The sequence below is a fragment of the Lycorma delicatula genome, chromosome 6 (assembly GCF_047948215.1).
Source record: "Lycorma delicatula isolate Av1 chromosome 6, ASM4794821v1, whole genome shotgun sequence".
Classification (NCBI taxonomy): Eukaryota; Metazoa; Arthropoda; class Insecta; order Hemiptera; family Fulgoridae; genus Lycorma; species Lycorma delicatula.
In genome coordinates this window covers 117,755,184-117,779,290 of record NC_134460.1, presented here as the reverse complement: position 1 = coordinate 117,779,290, position 24,107 = coordinate 117,755,184, and the positions used below count along the sequence as shown (strand labels likewise).

The window sequence follows — 24,107 nt, the reverse complement described above, 5'->3', positions numbered from 1 at the left end:
TTTTTTATGTTTGACGTACAATAACTTTGTTACATGTGTAATAAAAACATAAAACTTGTAGAAAATTTAATTCTTAACAAAATGCTGTAAGATAACTTGAATAAAACAAAGAAAAGTTAGAATTTTATTTTGAAACGGTATACTGGACCAAAGTGTATTATATGTACCAGTTTGTAATAAATGTTAAATAATTATTCTTTTTGCTTCCTTGTACGAAGTAAAGGCAGTATTGTGATAGCGAAAAATTTTGGTTTTCAGATTTCAACGTAAATATCCATTTTGACTAGGTGTTGTCTGTACGTAGTATGTATGTCGCATAACTCAAAAACGATTAGTCGTAGGATGTTGAAATTTTGGATTTAGGACTGTTGTAACATCTAGTCGTGCGCCTCCCCTTTTGATTACAATCGACTGAACCAAAAAAGCCCAAAATTCAAAAACTTTAGATTTTGGACTCTTCTTAACTGTTGAGAGATTAAGAGATATATCGTTGAGAGATTTTCAACGATATATCATAAGTGGTACTTATTTTCATTGGTTTCAGAGTTATAGTCAAATAAAATTTGAATTAATGAAATATTTGGATGTTATAAAGGAAGACCCATCAGCTAGAATCAGACATCATCTCCTTTTTTTTTTTAATTTAAAATATACTAATTTGTAAATAATTATTAACCTCTGATTGTAAAACAATTTTTACGATAAATAATAATTCAATAATAACAATAAAAAAAAATTATGATAAAATATCATTAGTTATTAATGAAATAAAATTTTATGTACTTTTCATTTTAAAAAATGTGAGGAAGTCATATGGTGTTCACATCAGATTTTTAAAAATGGTACCGACATCTTACGTACTGTCGAATACATATACATGATAAAAACCAGTACAAGTATTATATCAGTGGAATTCATATTTATGTGTTATTCAAAAGCTGTGTTAATAAAATTCGATGACTAAACAATAAATACAAAAATGAAAGATGAAGGTAGTTGTGTACCTAATACACCAGTAAGTACAACTTTTCAAGGTTTACTTATACCCATCTCTGATGGTGTTAATACATTCGTTATAAAAATCTAACACAATCATTAACCTCATTATGTTTCTCACAGCCTATTCACAAGTGCAAGGTCTCCAAAGGAGCATCCACGAACCTTTCCCATGGGGAAAAAAAACTGTTACAGCTTCGGGCTGCTGTAGACTGAAAGGAACGTTTCAAACAGACTAGCCGCAATCCCATCTGACAGATGGAACTATTAGCCACTAGCTTGCTAATGGGAAAGGAACAAAGTTTTTACATTCAACTCCATTGAGAAACCGCCATTCCTTCTAAATAATCGATACATAACCTCCGACAGGAGTAAATTTACCAACTGACATCTCCCATTCAAACTGCCGAAGTGAAGCCAATTGATTAACTTTTTATTTTTTGGGCGTTCCCAAAAGATACTTTGCACATATATTTAAAATTTATATTCTATTAATTTATACATAAATATTATTTACATATAAGTATAATAAATTATATATATATATATTAACTTACTTTGACATATATATAATATATATATATATCGCAAAGTAAGTTAAACTGTTTATAAGACTGAAAATATTTCCGGCATATGTATACCTGAGTCTCTACCATATGTGCAACAACTAATCAAGTTGGCATTATTTGTGGGTCAGGCTATTCTCGTAAATCCTCGTGGTTGTTGAAGTTAGTTGGGTTTTCTTTGTGGTTAATTGTGTAAAGTGTTGTTTCAATTATTGTTCTTTATTGTTCATTTCAGATTAGAAATAATTCACAATGACTGCTACCGTGGGCTCAGGAGATGGTGGTAGGCTGGCGAGGACCGGCGTTTATAAAGACAAGAGTAAGCCCACAGATATTAGGGCTAGCAATATAACTGCAGCGAAAGGTAACCGATTTTAAAATTTAACTTACTTTTTTTCATTTTTAAAGATACATTTTTATGGGTTGGTGTGTGATTGCGTTGATTTAATTAATATTCGTAAAGAATTCGTGGGTGTGTTCACATTACTTATTGTATATGTAGTCAAGCAATTCGTTTGTGTGCCCATGTGGTCAAATAAACCACTTCGAGTGCATCTTAATAATTTTGTGTTAACTATGTACAAGGAGATGTTATATAATTGTAGTAAAATATTACTAATATTTACATATCGTTCATTTATTTAAGTAGGGAAATGTTAGTTGACTGAAATTCCGGTTATTTGGGCATCATACCGAATAAAACTTCTCATTAACACTGGGTCGTTTCTCTGATTCCCCCCCACTTTTTTTTTACCTATTTCGCTCATATGTCCATGGAATTTAATTATCAATGTCTATTTCGGTGGAGAAATGCATTTTTAATTGTAAAAGTCGTCTTTCGATCAGAAAAACCAGGTACTTTTTCGTTTCACTTCCCCCAACCACGGAAGTTTGCAAGTTTTTCATCCGGCAAACTCAAAGTAGCGGGAAATATGGATAATAATAACCAGGTTGGAGAAATAATTTGATATAACCATTTTTATAACCATTTATTTATTTTATAAATGTAGTCTAACCAAACTTAATCTATGCTCTACTGATTAACAGTAATGTTTTGATTATTTAAATAAATAATTGCAATAGTTAATGGAAGGCCCAATACAAAATATAAACATTCTTTATTAATCTTAGTGCAAAAGATATCAAAACTTTTAGTAACAAGTGAAAAACATTTGAAAATAATTCATTTTGAAAAACAACTCAATCACTCAATAGATAGAACAGAACAAAATATTAAAAAAATTTGGGAGGAATAACAAAAAAGTACAATACTTTTTTCTAGTTTTACTTATGCATCCTACGTTTTTGCAAAGTAAGTTTTTTTATGTTTGTTTAGTGTTAATTGCGATTATTTACTTCTAAGTATTTATTGTGTTTATTTGAAATTATTATAATCTAATGTAATGAAGCTTTGTTAAATAACATTTTTAAACATTTTAAATTGATTACTGAATTCTTATTTTTAGATAAATATTATTAAAAAAAACATTGGATGTGGTACTGGTGATTGTGAGTTTTTAAAGGACCTTTGTTATTTGTATGCATGAGATTTAATGTTGTTTGATTGCTTAGAATACATTTTTTATAGTTTATATACTACCAGTTTCAGAAGTGAGAGAATTTGTGGGTGATGTTTTTAGTGTATTTTTAGGGCAAAGTGAATTTTATAAAAAAAAAAAAATTGCCGTATTTGTTCAGAATTTTTCATAAAATTTATCATTTTTTAACATTTGTGTTAAGCTAAGTATTCATGTTCAGCTAAGTTCATTTGTTGTTCATCCTGGAGGTCAGTTAATGTTAAATGATGTATACTATAATTTTATATAACTTATGTATAACCATCATTTGTTGAGATAGGTTTTTTGTTGATGTGTGTTCTTTAAATTTTTTCTGATTTTGAGGTCTAAGAAATATATGCTTTTTTGTATTTGGTGGTGAAGGTTACCATTCTTTGAATTTAACTTCCACTTTGCATTTGTGTCTGAATAAGTTCTCTGTTTTCTATAGTACTTTCATATTAAAATTTCAATAAAAAAGGCCTGAGGTTGGTGAACCTATTGGTAGGATTGATGTAAAATTGACATAACATTTTGTGTTTAAAATTTGTTTTTTATTTATATTGTGAGTCCCTGCTACTTCTGTTCTTCTGCCTTTTTGGGAGGGAGTGGAATTGTGTATAGATTTTTTTTATCAAAAGAGACATGACATATGTAAATGTTTTTAATTTTGTTTACTAGATCTTTGTTTATGATTGCGATGTTATTTGGCTGAACAGGGTGCCTAATGATTTTTTCTTACTGTAATCAATGTTTGTATATTGAATAGTTTCTTTAGTTATTATAGGATTTTCTTTGTGTGAAGTAAGAGTTAAAAGTTTGGATTGTTTTGGTTTAGGTTTTCAGTGATCATGTGTTTAGATTTCTTGATAAATGTCTTATTGTGTTTTGTGGTTGTATAAGAAATTGTAAAAAAATGTATAAAAGAGAATGTTAAAAATATTCAAATAGAATTACTAGTATTATATAAATAACAGGTAGTGGTAGTAGTAATAAAAGAAAGTAAATTAACAATATTATTAATAATAATTATTTTGAAGGGAAGTTAGGATATATACTATGTATATTGTGAATGTACTGTATAACTGAACAGTTATGCTAGTTAAATTATGAGTGTATTGTTACCTTTGTACTTCTTAAAAGGTTGAAGTGACATGTTAGAAGTTGTACAGAAAGTCATTGTTGCCTTTTTGTATGAACTAGGCTTTTTAAGGTTAATGGTTCTTTTTGTTTTCCTCCTGGCATTATTGTGTTTAATTAATAACACATTCTTGGCTTGATACAGAGATGTAAGAAGATGATTATTTGCTTCCAGTCTAAGACACAGTAGTCCACTGACCCAAATCAACAGTTCCATTAGATATTTGAGACTTCCATAATGTCTTGCTACTTAAAACAATCTTAAATTAACTATTTTAAAATAAATCTGTAGTAAGTGAGATTAGAAGGTATTGAAATTTATGTTTTTTTTAGGATGTAGTTTTTTTCATAATAGAGGAAAACTAAAAATACAATTTTGTGTTTGAACCCATTGAATTGGTACAAAGAACGTCTTGGCATGTATGGTAATAATTATTCCAATCCTGAACGTTAAGTACTTGTGAATTCGAAAGGCTATAATCCACAACCATGAGATTGGACTGCTGGTCAAAAATGTTGCTTATTTTCTGGTAACAGTCTTTGTCTGGATTCATATTCTAACAGATTGGTTTGGAGTAGCAGTTCACTTTTATAGAATGATTGCACATAGAATGGGGAAAATGCACTGAGATGGTCATTGCCAGTTTATACAGTAGAAATACCATCATGCTTTTGTTGATGTTCTCACAGTTGTGTGGCTAACAAGGTAACATATTAAAGATTTGAAAGGATTTGAAATTTTTTTGCTCCAGGTTTTTTTTTAGAATATAATATGCATGTACATTTTAAAAAATAAAAAGAATAAAAGTATGATCCTTTTTTTTGTTCTGCTGTTTGATATGGTATGATATGCTAGACAAAGATGTTTCTCTCTTTTTTTTATATTTTGCTTAAAGCTGATTGAACAGTTATGTCTGCTTTCATGGTGGAATAGATTAAGTTAGTTGAACATGTTTAAAGAGAAAAAAATACTGTAAAAATTGCATTACATTTTGTCAATTATTTAAAAATACATATTCATCTTATAAGTTACTCACCTGTGAAGCACATTTTTTTATATTAGTGATTTTCCTTTTTCTTTTTTTTTACAGCCGTTGCTGATGCCATCAGAACAAGTCTTGGACCTAGAGGAATGGACAAAATGGTTAGTAAATAAATCTGTTATTCTGATCACCTCATGATAATATATAGATAACTTCTGGAATGGATAGGTATAATTTTTTTTTTTGTTAAAGAGGTGGAGGAACTCCATTTACAGGCGCCAAGGCAGTGTCGGGATTGCTGATAAGTTCTGCAAGATTTTAAGTGCATATGTGTACCTGTGCACTACTGACTAAATCTCTACCCCTGGCTAACCACCCCTCCTGGAAACCACTTATGTGGCATTACTTCAGGAAGGGGGAAACACTCACTCACACAATCGATAACTGTAAACACATAGGAAACACCCAAACAACGCACTCACCAAAAATTAAGCCAAAAAGATCAACACGCCAACAGATTAAGGAACAACCAAAACACACACACATTACACAGACAAAACAGCAACAAAATAAAGCTACAAGAAACACCCAACAATACTGTCAAAACACAGTACTTACCAAACGGAGACTATCTTTCTTTGATGTAACAGCAAGGGATGCCATCGGGCACCACGAATGGAGTGCCCATGACTTCGTTGCACCAAGGCGACCTCCGGATGCTCAGGATTCCCCCAAGGTGCTCATCAGTGAGCTGTCTGACCCAGCACCCTCCAATGTCTCCTTCCCTTACAAGTCTCCTCTGCAGCACATAGTTTTGCCATCATCTTCTTAGTGAAATCTTCCACAGCTCCAGCTCTCCTTACCTTCCAACAGGATCCCTTAGGTTTTATTCGGCGTGAACGTACAATCACGACCTAGCTTGTCTAACATTTCCAAGCGATCCTGCGTGAAATGCAGGCACCAGAAATATACATGCTCTGGGGCTCTTCTTCCTTGAACTCTGGGCAAATGTCCGATTGGTCCAAGTTAAACTTATAAAGATATGATTATAGATGCCATGGCTCGCCAGGGGCGTAAAACTATATCAGCAAGCCATGCACCCTCTCACACCACCCCTTCAAAACACCTATGAGGCGATGTGTCCATCGACCCCTCACACTTTGGTCCCATCTCTCTTACCACAATTTCATGAGGTCACCTGTTATTGTCTTAATTGCCAATTTCCTGTCTACAGGCTGCAAATCCCCCCAATTCTCTTATTCTCTTTCATTGCAGCAATACAAAGCCTATCGGCATATGTTCGGCCAGCAGTTTTGCTCCCGCTAACGATACTGATACTGTTCTATCTGCTGATATAGCCAGTAAACAGCACCTCCTGTGGAGGGACTCCAGTTTCCCTCTGTATTTACGGTATCTAGTGACTCTGACCAGCAACCTCCTTTTCTGTTGCTGAGGTCCATGTCTATTTGGTAGAAGGCTTGCAGTCAGCTGCAGCACCGTATCACCCTTATCACTTGCCTCAATGGCATGAACTCCAAAACAGAGTCTGGACTTCAAGATAATTAAGAGAAGGGTCTCATAGCAGTCTTCTTACCCTCTAGTGTAAGTGTCAAAGTAGGCCTTCTTCTAGCAGCGGTTTTCTCCACCTCTGCCTCAATTTTCTCCAGTGATAGCACCAGCCCGGCATCCTTCATCCATGCCCTAATTGCCAAATAAGAGTCATGTATCTCGGTGACAGCCTCTCTCCATTTGAGGGTATCAATCACAATCGCCAGGTATCAGCATATCCATAAAGCATGACTCTTGGGGAAGGGCTACCCAGAACATGCCATTGTATGCCAGATTCCAGAGGATCGGTCTTTGGACCGACCCCTCTGGCATTTCTCTATCCAACCAGTCCATTATGGCATACCATCTTAACCATTTAATGCATATTAAATGCATTCCTCACATTGAGCATCACCAGAACACACATCCTGCAACCACCAGTTTTAATAATCCTCTCATGTGCACCACTGAAATCAAGGACCTTCATGAAAGCCTCCTGGTTTAGACACTCCAGCTCTGGCACATTGGCAGCGACCTTCATCATGGCCATTGCAAAATATTGTCATCTATACAGGCTGGTGATCACTGCCTATGAATTCTTCAAAAACCCTCCAGTCAGAAATCTGTGCAGCATATTGAAAGTGAGATCCATTTTGGACCTAGTATTGCCCCTCCTGAAGGTATAGTTGATTCTCTGATTGAGGCAAACCATATCATGTGTTGCAACAATGTCCATCAGAATTATGCCACGCATGTCTGTTCTTGATGGCCCTCAGGCCATTGACCACATATTATAATCTCCAGCAAAAAGTGCTGGCCGATGAACATGTAGATCCCGGGATATATTAACCAGAATTTCCTTGTAGGTCTCAATATTCATGTTGGGGGAGAGATAGGACGAAAAGAAGTACACTCTCGCCCTCACATAACCCCTAGGAACATCTTGCATAGGAAAAGACGCACCCAACCATAGTACTGCTGCGCCATCTTCAGACAATTCAGTCTGCTCGAAGGCAAGGGATGTATGGCTCAGAGACAATTGCTATGTCCGCACCCACCCTCAAGACATGGATGGTCAGTAAGTCCTGTGCCAATCCAGAATGATTCATGCTAAGTTGAATAACTCATTATTGGGTCAGGGAGTGCCCAGTCCTTCCCTGGCTCGTCTTATCGTTCTGCTTAATGTGCGCAGTGCTTTTTTCTTTTTTCGTCACTTTAGGGCATGTAGTTCCACAGTTCAGTGCTCCTGTACACCGCGTGCTAAACACTTAGGGGTCAGCCTACAATCAACTGCACAATGTCCTTCATCACAGTTGAAGCAGGCGCTTGCTTGATTCTCCCTCCTGCAATTTCCGGCAAGGTGCTCTGTCACCAGACAATGGAAGCATCGTTGCAGAGGATCAAGATCCATCCTGTAGGGTACCATACCAAACCGTATCCTGTACTATGGAAGGCGACGTATTGCCATCCCTGTCTCTCCATAGCCCAGTCAATCCTGCCCAGAGGCCGCAGACCAGTCCCCTTATAATCTTTTCACGGAGTATATTCTGCTCCAAGTCTCTTATATGGAAAGCAACAATCCTAATTTTCATGAGGACACTACATTCCTTAGTTGCCGTGGAAATAACCTGTCTGAAGGTTCCAGAGGTATTTTTATTCCCAGCCTCCCTAATGGATAAGATTTCAGTAGCTGCAGGGACCACCACCTCCAACCTGACTGTATTAAGCAGGTCTGCATATGTCAAGCCTGTCTTAATCATGATAGTCTTTGTCTTATGTGTCTGTGGTTCTGGCTCATCACCACTCCATGTAGGAGGGAGTCTATTCTCCAGTACGATGAGGTGGTACCTGCGCCTTGTTCTCCTCCCCTTGCACTCCCAGTATTTTTCGCACATAAATGGCCATGTCTTGACCATACAGTTATGTCTGCAGTGGTCCTATATTACCACCATTGTTAACTCGTACTTTCTCAAATGCAACTAATGCCTGGGTCAAACCAGCACTGTCATCAGAGTCCACATATACCATGTGGAATCTGTTGGTGATTGGTCGGTCATCACTTCCACCATCACCAATCAGCCGAGCCTCAACTGTGGCCAATATATCAGTCCCTGCTTTTATACAGAGCCTATTCAGGAGCCAGGCCACCTGTGAGTGCCTTACCCTCCTTCATGGCATGCATATCAACAACTGCCATCCTATTAATGGCCCCCACACTTCTGTCTGGTATTCTAACTTGTGTACTATAAAATACCTTCTTCGGCCAGTTCCTTTTTATCAGTTCCACTACCTGAGAAGTGGGCATCCCATTGTCCGAAGCATCTGCAATCTGGCAACCAATAGTGACCACTGTCTGAGTGGTGGCCTCAGATGTCTGCCTCTTACAAGCACAAAGAGTGGTGCTATTAGCCAAATTCCTCAGCTCTTTCACTGCAGTGCTAAGATCTGTCTCAGTGTCCCTTATTGTCCTCTTGACATTCTTATCCATATTACTCCTAAACGCTTTGGCCAGTCACTAAACCTTCTGATCAACTCCTTTACTTCTAGTGGAACCTCCTTTTCCTCTTTAGAGGACTGCCTGCATTTCAGCCTTTTAGCACCTCTTCTAGTATCTGAAGAAGGTCTAGTAAAGGACTCTCGACCTAAGCTTCTAGAGTAGCTGCACCGGTTGTAGCCTTCATGGCCAGGGTCCCATTGTCCTCCTGCCGTGAAGTTGATGGCTCTGTAGTAGTTTCCAGCTCTTTCTCTGGAGTTTTCTCCATTACGATGGGCTGGACTAGGATAATTTCATTGGATCAGTTATTTACACCTTGTCCCACGTCCAGCGATACCCCAGAAGCTAACTTTAAAATTAACTAACTTTTAAGGGCAATCTTGGAGGGATGGGAGTTAGGAAAATATCCCTCCAAATCTGAGGTTGGATTTGGGGAGTAAAAAAAATCTGGAAGGTCCAGATCAATAGAGTTCAGGAAGGGGAAGGATAAATAAGGAACAATGTAGGAAATACAGAGGAAGAAAGTTTTTAAACAGTTTTCAGCATATTTGATGTTTTCATTGACTTTTTGTGGTGAATTCTCTGCAAAAGTAACAAAAAACATTGGAGAATTTTTACAAGCCCGATTTTTATTCATTGTAAAATTCAAAATATTTTAATGAATGAAAATAAAGTGAAATATTACAGAAATATGTATAATTATAAAAATAATTGAGTATTAATTTATAAATATTTAATACTTCATAAAATTGTTTCATCATGAGGGTATTCTGACTTAACAAATTTTCAAAAATTTTATTGCATCACTATTTTTGATTTTGGTATTTGGTATATAACTTTTAAACATTTGTTCTTCAGAACAAATGTTTAAAAAAAACATTTTTCTTGAGAAATAGACTATTTTCTAACTCGCCAACAGGTAAAAACAGCCATTTTCATCACTTTTTCCATGTGCTGTAGCATTCTTATTTTACATCCTACAGAAGATCAAAAACGCCTTGTTTGAAAGAGTAAAGGTGGAACTTCATCATAGTGTACTCAAAATTCATTTTGTTAAGTAACCAAATCTTGTAATGTTTACTGAAGTTACGTTTACAAATTGTTTTTTTAAATTTATTTTGTTACTCAAAAGGGGTTAACGAGTAATGAAGCCATCAAAACACCGTTCCTTCTAACCGTGAACTATGTATCCAAAAAATTCACATCATGTATTTATTCAGATATAATATAGGCCTACTATACAAAATATTTGAAACTGGGATAAGATAAAGTGAGGTGCAGTTGGTAGTTTTATAATTTATACTTACTGCATTGTTATTATAAGAACCCTTGCATTTTATAAAAATGGATTGAGTGTTCAATTGGCATTCACACTGAAACAGAATATCACAAATTGATTTACAATATATCTTCAGTATTGCATGATATTTTAAAGTTTACTGAACAGCAAATAACATTGATAGCTTTAAGAAGTGGATGTACAGAATCAAAAAATATCTGTACTTTTCATAAAATCGAATATTTAGATAAATATTTTCATATTAACGGGAAAGGTTTCTCTGACCCATTTAGCTGTTACAGTAAACTGGTTAAGAAATCTCTTCTGAGAAGTATCTTTGACACTTTCAACAACTAAGCCAAATTTAAAATTAATTCCAGGCAGAGCACTGTATAAAATGCTTAAACAAAATACAAAAACCACAAGATGATACAGAAAGCAAACTATAATGTCAATATATATTATGAGCCTCGGTGTGTTAGCGTCAAGTCTGTGAATAAAGCTTGTTCAGCACTTGGTGCAGCACAAAGGAATCAATTTTAAAAAACAGTTAAAAAAATAGCAGTCAGTTATCAGTAAATTAAACAATTACTTTAAGTATTTCTATAGAAGAATCCAGTTTAGTACCACAAAATTATGGGTTTTTAGGTAGTGAATATGAAAACTTAATCATTAAAATAAAGGATAAAATGAAATAAACCCAAGAAAAAATTTATATTTTAAGTTTATTTCGAAGCAGTTGGAGCATTCAAAAAATTGAGAATGAGTTTAGTGTTAGTCAGTATTTAGCCCGTCAATCCAAACAATTAGTTAAAACAAGTAGAATTTTGCCACAAATTGACAAAAAGAAAACCCAGTCACGTAATTGATGAAAATGTTATTAAATTTGTCAAAGATTTTTACCACAATGATGAGCACAGCTGAATGAAGCCAGACAAGCTGACAGGAAGAAAATTAATATTCAAAAAAGGATAATCTTACGTAATTTAAAAGAATTGTACTTCAAGGAAAAACATAATTTAAAAATTGGTTTTTGAAATTTGGAAAAAGGATTGAAGACCTAAATTTTGTGTTCTGGTTGGTGGGTCAGGTACTCACTGTGTTTGTGTGTGGTGTCACCCACCAAAATGTAAAACTCAACTCAAGTTATCTGCTCTAAAAATGAAATTTGATTATAAAATTCTCCTTTCAATCATGGTATGTGATATAGAAAATGAATGCATGCTGTTACAGTGTGAAAAATATCCAGGCACTAATGAAGTGCTCAGATTACTGCAAGAGAGCTGGGTTGATTTTGATTCTGAAATTATCTTCAAACAGTGGGTGTTTGTTGATTGTTGTGAACTAACTACTCAAATTCTTCCATTTCAAGGGTACTTGAAAATTTAAGTAATCTAAAAAAGCATCAATTTGTTGCAAAGAAACAAGCTTATTATCTCAAAATTAAAAAGAAAAACTTGGAGAGGAATGTATTGTAATGGGAAACTTCTTTCAAAATTTTCTTTTTGTGATACAGGATGAAGTCCAGTCATATCATTGGTCAAACACTTGTCATCCATTTTTAAAAATACATCATTTTTTAAAATATGTGAATTTTAAAAAAGAAGGAAAATTACAAAGCTAAAGCTACTGTGTGATTAGTGAGTACTTGAAGCGCAATACTACATTGTTCTTCTGCTTCCAAAAGCAAGTTATAAAGTAAAAACTGTTGTTACCACAAGTTAACAATTTTTTTTTTCTGATGGCTCCTCAGCCCAGTATAAAAACAAAAAAAATTTCATTTTCATAAATTTGTGCTACCATCAAGAAGATTTTTAAATTGCAGCTGAGTGGCATTTTTTTGCCTCATACCATGGAAAAGGATCATGTGATGGTATTAATGGAACTGTCAAAAGGATTGTGATTAAGGCAAGCCAAATTGTGATTGTGATTAAGTCAACTGTCAAATTGTTACACCTTCTGAAATTTACAATTATTGCAAAGACAATATTAAAAATATAACATTTATTTTCTGCTCTAATAAAGATGTTCAAGAGACTGAAGAATACCTCAGTTCTCGTATCAGGTCATCACAGCAGTCCAGAAACAAGAACCTTTCACAGTTGTGTTCCAAGTCAGAAATGTATTCTGAAAGTCCGGGCAACCTCTGAATCAGACATTACGTTAGTATTATTCTGAACATTTACGTTAGTATCGGTAGACAAGGACATTAGTATTTCTGATTGCTTTATAGTTTTACCAAAGCCAAAATATAAAAATTATGTCTCCTGCATATACAATGGTAAGTGGTGGTTAGGTAGTGATTGAAGTCAAAATACTTCAAAATCAAGAGGAATATCGAATACGCTTTTTCCATCCACAGGGTCCTGCTACTTCGTTCAAGAAATCATTGAAGAATAATCAAACATGGTTTCAACTAGAAAATATTTTAAAGATTCTCACGCCTTCAGAGCTTTTTCTATCAACTACTGGAAGAGGGCACAATATTACACCAAAGATGCATGAGGACTTATACGTTCTACTCAATAAAAAAATTGCAGGAGCACTAAGTTATGTTAATTATCAAAAAATGCAAGATTTATTCAAGTTGCAGGAGTAAAATTAGGTAAAAGTGAACTGAACAACTTGTTAATGTATTTGAATTGTTTATAATTTTGTAATTATTATCATTCTGTAATTGACTATTTATCATTTTTTAATTTACTGTTCATTATCAATTTATTCATTCTAATGAGTTTAGTTCTAATTTTTATAATCTGAAAAAATACATATCTGTATTTTTGGATATGTTGTTTACAGTTAGAAGGAACAGTGTTTTTAGCAGTTTTGTTGGACTCATTACTTATCAACCCCTTTGACTAACAAACTAAATTTTATTTGGTTTTAAAGACATAAAAAGTACTTACTGCTGTAAACATTTCAGATTCTTGCCACCTGCCTCACATGTGGTTTTTGGGCCCCAAAAATAAGACATTTTTAAAATGTTACAATTTGGTGGCCAATTTTTTTTAATGAAGGACACTCCGGTAACAGTCCAATTTTTTTTTATAAGTATTACTAGTACCTAAGAGTTAAAAGGTAAAAACCAGGCGTGTTACCTTAAGCCCTACATTATTTATTTTTGGCCCAAAATTTGAAAAAAAAAACAATTGTAAACATAACTTCAGTAATCATCACAGTTTGGTTATGTAACAGAATTAATTTTGCGTACACTAAGATGAAGTTCCATCTTTACTCTTTCAAAAAAGCTCTTTTTAACCCTATGTATGATGTAAATAAGAATGCTAAAGCTCATGGAAAAAGTGACGAAAATTGTTGGTTTTACCTGTTGATGAATTAGAAAATAGTCTATTACCTAAGAAAAAATTTTTTTAAAAATACAAAAAAAAAGTTTTTTGGCCACTACAAGGTTGGTAGTTATGTATACCAAGTATCATCAAAATCAAAAATAGTGATGCACTGATCATTTTTTGAATTAAAATTGAATACCCCCATGGAGTGCAATAAAACATAGCGCGAAACATCCATGCGCACACACACACGCCTTAACAAATGATTAGTCCTATAAAATAATACCAAAGTACCTGTAGCCAACACCCATTCTTGGCTGTTGAGCCATCTTGTAATGCCTCTGACCAGTACAGACAGGCTTTTGTGTAAACAGGGCCTTCATCTTTTTGCAGGTAGACATCTTTCTGTGGTATCTATCTTTGGCTTGTTGAGTAAAGTAAACAATATGGTCCATAGTGCTTCGATGTCTGTGAAAGCCACTTTACAACAAGAGCTTGTTAGGGATATAGGCCTGTAGCTTTCAGCTAGGCTGGTGTCTACCAGTTTTTAATATGGGTATAATTTCTGCCCTTCGCCATGACATAGCAGACATATTCTGCAGTAAGTTTATAGTGACGAGTGGGGTTTCCTTACATTTTTCCCCAAGGTGGCTTAATAGTTCTGGGAATATTTTGTCAGATCCCACTGCTTTGTTTGGCTTGGTTAAAGACAAAGTATCGTCCAGGTCCTGGATGGTAAAATCAGCTTTGAAAAGTTCCATGGTTTTCCTATCGTGACATAAACTTTGAATGCTTCAGAAATTTTTTTGCTACAAATCTATCTCCTTTTACATGGTTAATATTGGCGTAATGCTTACATGAAGCATTAGCAACATCTTTGAGACCACTGGGATTTCATGCCACATTGTAATGGTTGTTGTACTTTCTGAATATTATCATTATTTAGACATAATATGTATCGATGCGTTTTTATTCTGTCTTTTCAATAATCTAGTTTGGATAAGAAGCTCCTTAAAGCTTAAAAGCTTAAATAAAGGATAAGAATGCTTGGTGCTTCGTTCTGTAGTCTCTCTTCTAAGGGTTATAAGACCTTCACTGGCCTTGGTTCTTAACACTTTATGACAGCTTTTGTCTTGTTTTTTCTTGAGATCAGTTTGCTTTGAAGTCCAAAAAGGTTGAATTTCTTGTTTGACCCTGGGGGATACACTTAACCAGCACATCAAAGAATAGCCGAGTTTAAAGCCTCAATGGTTGTTTCAGGGGAGGCTGTGATCACAGTCTGTAAACTTTTTATATCACAGTCTGCCTTTTTAAAGTTCCAACATGGGACTCGGTTTTCAATGTATGGCACTTTTGTCATGGCCACTGTGACTAGAAGTGCTGTGTGACCACATCCACCAGCATCGCGAGCAAGAGGGCCTTGGTGTTTTCAGATAAGTGTGGGTGGATAACAACCATATCAGGTTGTGATAGTTCTCCTGAATATGAGAGGAGGGTAGGTCTTGGAAGGTATCCACAACATCAGAAGGTTATTATCAATCATCAAGGCACTTTTCGGACAACAGTCTTGAGTAAATCCATCTTGGAGAAGGCCTGTTATGAAGTGTCCAACAAGAATGGTATTCAGTTGAATAATTCTATGCAGGGGTTCATAGGAAGGACAATTTCCTGGAGGGTTATACTAGCTAAAAACTGTGAAGTGGTGCTGATTTTTCCATATGTCAACCATGACTAGCTCCAGTATGTCGTTTTCCTCCATCTCCTCCATGATAGTGCATTTCACAATCAGACTGATCCGTACTCCCACGGATATCCTTGATGCTATGTGGTGGGATCTTTTAAGTGTAGTCACAGCATATCTATTAGTCTGGCAATATTCTGGGGTTTCTGTAGTAACTCCTGCTTCAGTAATAAAATATACATCCATGTCTACTTGGGAGATGTTTCATTTGAATTGTAAAAATTTACTGTCATTCAGACCTCCTGCATTACAATAAACAATGCGGGGGCTATTGACAGAGCTCTGAGAAGAGGTGATTAGATCAAGGTATGGAGCCATCCTAATTTAGTCACCGCGTTTTAGGTGGACCTCTTGTTAATAGTTTAGATTATGCAGGGGGCACCATGACCAGGTGATCAACTCCATACCCCCAATAATACCAAAAGTTGTTCCGTTAGAAACATCTGTTACTAAATTTTTGTGGCATTCTTATGAAACAATCTTTTTGGGAAACAAACTACCACAACTAAAGAACACAGCAAGTCATACCAAGAGCTTAACTTGTACTGAAGAAAATTTCATCATGTTTACTTGACTCGCTTAATGTCTGTTCATGTCAGACTTGACATGAAATAACATCAATCTACTGTTATGTATCAAATATAGGTCTACAGCTTGCATCACAATATAAATCAGATGTGAATAAGCAAACAGATGTACTAACTTATTTGTATTGTTTGTTCCACGAATGATGGAAGAAATAAATTTAAGAGGTTGTAACTTAAGAATGTTTAGGTGATGGGTTGTTTCTGAATACATATTCAGATTCAGCATAAATACTATGTATAACACCTACTCCCTTTACAGTTAAAAAATTTTATGTTCCAATTTTATTCTACATTTGTTTGATAATACGGCACCATCTCTATGGTATGATTAATTAGCCTCTCAATAAACAGAGACTGGCAAGTGAACAATATATTAAATTATACAAAACAAGTATGTTCTCTGGGAAAAAAACTTAAGTATTAATTGTTTAAAAAAACTGAAGATTAAATTTATATTCAGAAGTAATAAAAGTTTAAATCATTATTTTCCTTAGGTTATTGACTAATTTTAATATAAAACATTATTTACATACATAGTTAATAATGTTAAATAACTAAAATTGTTTACAGGTTATCTCTGGTAAACAAATAACAATTGAAAAAAATAAATATTATCTCTGCAACAGATGTTTATTTTGTGTTCTCAACGTGCATATCAATGGTATGGTGGAAAAGAAAATTGGGTTTTATTTTTATTTTTTTAGCTTCTGTGAAAATAAAAATGCAAAAAACATTGGGCATGTAAACATTTTTCTTTAATTGGCTGACCCTTTTTTTAATTAGTTTTCATAATTATATACATTTTGAGAAAAAAAATAGTAAAAAGTATTTTATTAGGTTATTTAATCATTTAAGGTTAACTGCAGGCACTAAAACCCAATAATATAATATTTCCTGTATGGTAAGTATAAAAGTTTGTAGTATGTGATTAATGGTAATCCTAACTGGGATTTGAATCCAGAACCTTCTAGATAGAAGAGAGAAAATGTACCACTCTGCTATATTCAAATGCATCTTGATAATTTTTTTTTGTTTTATAGGCCATATATAATATTTTTTTTAATTATAAGAAAAACACGAAGTGTGTAAGGATAAAAAATTAATTTCTTGTCTAATTTTGTTATCTGTGGTAGAATTTTTGTAAGTGCATGGTCTTCCAAGCACATGCAACCCCCCTCATACACAACAAAGTATGAATAAAAAAAAATCTGACAAATTTATTATTTCTAAAGTATTAACATTTTTAGTTATAGATAACATTTTCTAGAAGTTTAAATTTAATATTAATCATTTTTATGAATTTTTGTATTTAAAATAAAGGAATTGCACTTAATTCTATAAGAAAATACTATTTGACAGTTGTTGTTGATTAATTTTTTATTATTATAAACAGATAAAGGAATTCTAACTGCCTATCGTACAAAAGGTAATACTTGACTAAACTTTATTTTATATCTTGTGCTGTATTTTTTGTTTCAGATCCAAGCAGCCAATAATGAGGTTACAATCACTAATGATGGAGCTACTATACTTAAACAGATGAATGTTATTCATCCAGCAGCTAAAATGGTAATTTGAAACATTGTTTTTTTTTTTTTGTATGTTAACGAGTATTGCAATAACTCCTTGAGCTGCTAATGAATTTAACCTAATTGCATTATGAATTGATTATTTTCTATACTATCATATTGTTTTTTTATTTCTTTACTGTATTTTACTATTGTTTTTGTTAAATTATATATATATAAAATAAAGTTGCCAATATTAGTAACCTACTTTTGTAATGTGGAATGTATTTAACTTGATACTTAATGCTGTGTTTAGCATTTCACACTGTTTTTGATTGACATTTAAGGATCTTCAGCATTTCACAATGCTGGCATCTTAAAAAATATATTTGAATTTAGTCAAAATTATACTAGATTATTAATTTAATCACTCATGCATATAAATGTTAATCTATTGCTATCAAAATCATTCATATTTTTAACTGATGTTTTATAATAAGTTAAGATATAGCTTTGTATTTTAATTAAGTAAATATATCCTTAATTAACTAGAGATTTGTTTTACTACATTAATAAATTTTATTGTATTTTTTCTCAGACAGAAGTAATATTATTATATATAATTTAAAAAAACAACTTACCAAATTCCAGTTTAATTTCCTTGCGCCCTTTTAACTATTCTGCCATCTTTAAGAGGAATATAATATTATGATTGAAATTATAAAACTATCATAATTGAATTATATATATATATATATAAAACAATTGGTCGTCATTTTATTATTCATCAAAAGTTAAAGTTTGAGTCTTAAGTGACTACATCTGTATTTGTAATAGTTTCTCAGTTATGAGCTCTGTAAATTGTGGAATCAGTTTAGCAAACTTAATTATTATTATTATTGTATATATGGAAATTTTTGAGATTAAAAGTGTTATAATAATTATTAGAATAATTCAATACTTCCATAAATGTATTTGGATTGTAATTGTGCTTATTTTCCTATATATTTAGCGAAATTTGAATGGTCTTTATATTTCTTTGTTATATAGTTATTGTGTTCCTTAGTTCTAATTAAAATGATTGATTGGTCATACCAATATATCATAATTCACAATCTTCACATTTTAGGCTGTATACTCCCTGTCCGTTGAAATTATATTTATTAAAATTTGAGTTTTAGTTGGATCTCTACTATTAATGTAACTTATAATTTTATTATTAGTTGTATAAGTATTTTTAGATTAAATGATTTATATATTTTATTAAATTTTCTATAATTTAAATTATATTCTATTTTTACATAATCATTTCCAGAGTTATTTCATTTGTTTTATTTTTTCTTTTATATATAATTTATCTGTTAGTGCAATTTATCTATTAAATTATTATATCCATTTGATGTGGCAATATATTTAATTTTATTGTATTGTGTTTGAGATCTGAAATTGCTCTGTAAATTAATTAATTAAATGTGGCTATTTTCTAGTTTCATGGATGAAAAGAATTACTGTGTATAATGGTATCTTGTTGGGTTGGCTTCCTGTATATATTTATGTCCAATTTATTATTATTATTATTGAAATTTTTATTAATTGTTATATCTAACAAAATTGATGTTATTGTTAATTTCATGATTCATAGTGAATTTAATATTTTCATCTGAGTTGATTTCATTAACTATTATATTTTTTTCATTATTAGTTTTTTTATTAAATGTGATAAAAATATCATCCACATGATATTTGATGTTTGTTAATCATTGATGTTAGAATTAATTGTATTTTCAAAATTGTTCATAAAAAATCTGCCAGAATTGCGAAAGTGATCCCTTGGGAAGCCCTTTCTCCTGTTGATAGAATTTATTATTAAATTTAAAATAATTATATTTCAGTTATAATTCTGATAAATCAGTTATTTCATATATAAAATTGGTTTGTAATTTCATTTAGACAAAGTATTATTAATTATATTTATATCAATATTATACATCTTTTATATATATATTACAATATCTTTTACATCAAGTGTCGAAGTTTTAGATTTTATTTTATATTGATATCAAGAATATTTATTTAATATTTATCATAGTTTTTTAAATTATATTTATTTTCTACTTTAATATATTTGATAAAAATTTACTTCATTAATGTTAACTGATATGCCTATATGTCCACTTATAAATTTCATTAATTCACCAACATGCCAATTAAGCAAATTTTTATCAAATACATTAAGAGAATATATTAAAATAGCTGTTTTTTAAATTATATTTATTTTCTATTTTGAATTAATAAATATTCTTAATAATATCAATCTAAACAAAAATACTAAACTTATGTATGACGCTTGTTATAAAAGATATGTATGCAAACATATCCCAGAGACTTATCGTCTCAAGTCCTTAGGAGTTAAAATAAATGCTTTCCTTTAAGTCTGTTCTTCACCTGGAGGAACAGTGCAAAGTCACATGAGCAAGATCAGGACTGTAGGGAGGATGCTTTAACAGTTTTATTCTGTTGCTAGTCAAATACTTGGAGTAAATTTTTGAGCAGTGCACTGGATCATTATCATGTTGAAGAAACTATGTGACCATCCTTAGAGTTTGGGCACAGCTTCTTGAGAGCTTAAACAGCTTTAGGCATGGATTCCTTGGTATACAACTTCCCTGTAAACTGTCTTCTGAGTTTTCAACACAACTCTCTCTAAAATTCCTCTCACACTAAAAAGTACAGTCTCCATTCTCTTTACTGATCTGAATTTTCGTACAGCCACAGGGATCTCCTCATTTTTGAACATCCACACTGTTCTGATCCTTGGTCAGGATGTCATAATAGTACATCCAAGTTTCATCACCTGTTACAATACTGTTTACATAGGGAGATTTCCTGTTTCAAACTTTTCAGCATTTTACGGCACCATGAAACATGACATGCCATCTGATCATCAGTCAAGTTACGCGACACCCAAAGGATAGAAAGCTTTCTAACTTGAAGGTGATCTCACAGAATAGCACAAACTGCTGGTGCGTTAATGCCCAGGACACCTCTATTTAGTGGTAGGTGATACACCTGTCAAGCATTTTTCATACAGCAGCAGTATTTCTCTCTGTCATTGACAAAGATGATTGACCTAACCTTGGAGTGCTAATCTTCTCTTTCAAACTTGTTACCACCTACATATTGTTGTTTCATGAAAAAAAACCTCTCCAAGCGCAGGAGTGATTTCCTGTAAACACTGATCAACTCGTAACCCATGTGCAAAATTGCCTGATATTCAGTATTTGACGATGACATCTCTGTATCTTTTCACGAACACAGCCAAAATGTAAATGACATTGAGACAGTGACTAAAGTGGCTACAGTGCAGGTTATGTTTACATTTTTATTAGTTAATGTTTTTATTTTCAGTTGGTGGAACTGTCAAAAGCACAAGATATTGAGGCTGGTGATGGAACAACCAGTGTAGTTGTTGTAGCCGGTGCTTTGTTGGAGGCAGCAGAAAAACTTTTACAGAAAGGCATCCATCCTACTACTATATCTGATGCTTTCCAGCGTGCTGCTGTCAAGTGTGTAGAAATATTAAGGAGTATGTCAACTCCTGTAGAACTGGTAGATAAAGAAAGTCTTGTTAAGAGTGCTTCTACATCCCTTAATTCTAAGGTATGACTGGTTTTTGTTATTAATGACTATTACTGATTTTAATCTGTATTAGATATTTTATTATTTGGAAAAAGTTATAAAAAATATAGTGTAACCCATGAAATGTTAATATTTATTAATTAAATGGCTGTCTATAATTTATATTTTGTCTATATGTCTACATGAGTCGTCGAGTTCCAAAACTCACTACGTCCATCTTCAGAAGAAAATTAGTTAAACATCTATTCTGATAGTATTTTGTATATTCTTTTCCAACCCACTCCAATTCCCTTAAAATAGCATGTAAAAATCACATTATTTTACAGAAGGCATTATGTGCCATAAGGAAAATGTAGCAAAACCCACTATGTCCGGTCCATTTTTACAGTAACAAAATCCACTATGTCCAATGTATTTATTGTTTGCAAAAACCCACTATATCCTTATGTACATTTGTTAATGTTTATTCACAATAGTTTACTAACATATGACACGGGGCAAAATTAGGGTTATTTTTATTATTTTTGTAGTTTGCATTTACTGGTGCTCTTGCATCAGCTGTTCCATACAGTCTTGTAAACTCTTTATTCTGAGTAGTTACAAACGAAGTTAATAGTACTTTGTATGTGTTAATAGCCTTATATTAATATTGTTTTTGTTACCTTATATTATGAATAATGAAAGAGATATTATTCACTGTAAACAGATTACAAAAGTAGTGGTCGGAAAAGGACAAAAAAGCTTCCTTCGCTACAAAACTGGGCAAAAAATATTCTTATGAAAATTCTTAGAGTTAAAAAAGATAGGCTACAGGTATTATGCAGGAGGTTCCTTTTAACTGGTGACAATTTTACTAACAAAAGACTAAAGGATACTAGAAATTCTAAATGTGAAGACAAAAACAATTACTTTGAAATGATTTATTAAATCAATTAAGGCAAATCAAAGTCATTACTATTGTAGCAAAATGTTATGAGACAGTATTTAAGTTGCGATCTCTCAATTACAAAACTACATGTACAATGAAAAACATGATTTAAGTGTATATTGTTTGAGTTTTTCATTCGTGTATTTATTACATATTTCACTATTAGTTTTTTATCACCTGCTACTGATGTTTGCTCAACTTGTGCTTGTTTAAAAGACAAAATTAGAAAATTAAAAAATATTCCTGTAAAATATGAGACCCAGTTAAAACTTATGTAAGGCAAAGGCTGATGCATTTTATAAGTTATTTTGAAATGAGAAAAATGGTGTTAAAATTTTAAGTTTCAATGGACAGAAAAACTTTCTGAAATTGCCAAATCAGGTGGTGTATTACACACAACAAATGTATTTGTATAATTTTACCATTTTTGAAGGTCATTCAAAATCTTCACCGATCACACAAAATTCATTTGCTTACATTGGTAGGAAAATGAATTTTTAAAGTCATTTAATAAGATTGCATCATGCATCTACAATACATTAAAAATGCAGACTTGTCCACTACTCACACAATTCATTTGTTTGCGGATAGCTGTGGTGCCTGAAGAAAAACAGTATTTGTGGTTATGTATAACAGTATAACACAGAGGTTCCCAAACTTATTTTTCTCATAGACCACTTTCAAAATTTTGCTGGTTCCGGTGGACCCCCTGCAGCTACATTTCTACCATATTTCCAGTCGACGGAAAATGTGAAGATTAGATCTAACTATGAAAATTTGCGTTACGGCTGAGTTCCACGAACTAACAGCTTCCGAAAAAAAAGTGAGAATTGATTGGTAAATTTTTGATTGACTGTGCTGTGAGTGGATATCAAAAAAGTAAAGTTGGCCAATCAAAAAAAATGCTTCTATCCAACATTAGATTTTTGACATCTACTCACAGCACAAGAAAGCAATCAATTCTCACTTATTTTACTTAGAAAACTTCCCATTCAGAGTGGTAAAAAGCAAAAGAAAAATAGTATATTTTTTGTGTTGCATTTATTCAAATATGTAATCATTACACTATTAATTATTATTGTTATCATATTGCAATGTAATATAATAAAATTGTCGTAATATAATTAAAATTAAACATTAATAATGTAATGTAACTTCTACAATGACAATCACAAAACAATTTTAATGGGAGGTATGTATTTGATGGATTGACAGCAAATTATCAATATTTGGCTTCAGTTTTGTTAGGAATAAGCGCAAATCTCCCCGTTCTGTGATATTGAATCTGCTCCTTTTTTTTTTGATAAAAGGTTTGTAACGACACTAAAACTTTTTTCGACAAGATATGACGAGGGAAACTCTATCAAAAGTTTTCTCGCAATTCCCCACAGTACAGGATATTTTTCTGGTATTTCTGCCTGCAGCCAAAATATTTGATACCCTCTTTTAAATTTCACCTTTAGCTCCTCATTAGTGCTAAGCTCGAGTAGCTCCTATTGTAATATCACATTCTCTACTTCCGTTTCATCAAATGGATTTATGATCCATGGTGGTATTTCCATCGTCAGAATATCTTCAAATCTGATTTTGAAGTCATCATGCAGGGCAATTAAATGTTGAACGTATGTCTGAATATCCTCATCAAGGCATTCTACCTGTGACAAGTTTGAAAACTGGGAAAATACGCGCCAACTAATATTTTGCTTCATAAATTTCAATTTTCCAAGAAAAGCTGAAATTACACCCTTTGTTTTTAATTAATTGAGACTGTCCCCTTGTAATTGTAAGTTAATGTCATTAAATTTTTTGAACAAATCTGTCAAATACGCGATGTCAGCTATCAAAGTGATCA

The 24,107-nt window shown here is 32.8% G+C and overlaps 1 protein-coding gene across 1 annotated transcript in view; it reads left to right on the top strand.

Annotated features, from left to right (window-relative positions):
* Positions 1 to 1,673: 1,673 nt before the first annotated feature.
* The window catches only part of CCT4 (chaperonin containing TCP1 subunit 4), a 59,856-nt gene continuing 37,422 nt past the window's right edge, over positions 1,674 to 24,107 (top strand). The window contains exons 1-4 of the mRNA XM_075368386.1: positions 1,674 to 1,926; positions 5,350 to 5,402; positions 17,660 to 17,749; positions 21,097 to 21,348. Coding sequence (XP_075224501.1) covers positions 1,815 to 1,926; positions 5,350 to 5,402; positions 17,660 to 17,749; positions 21,097 to 21,348 — 507 coding nt within the window. The 5' untranslated portion in view covers positions 1,674 to 1,814. The remainder of the gene's footprint in view (positions 1,927 to 5,349; positions 5,403 to 17,659; positions 17,750 to 21,096; positions 21,349 to 24,107) is intronic.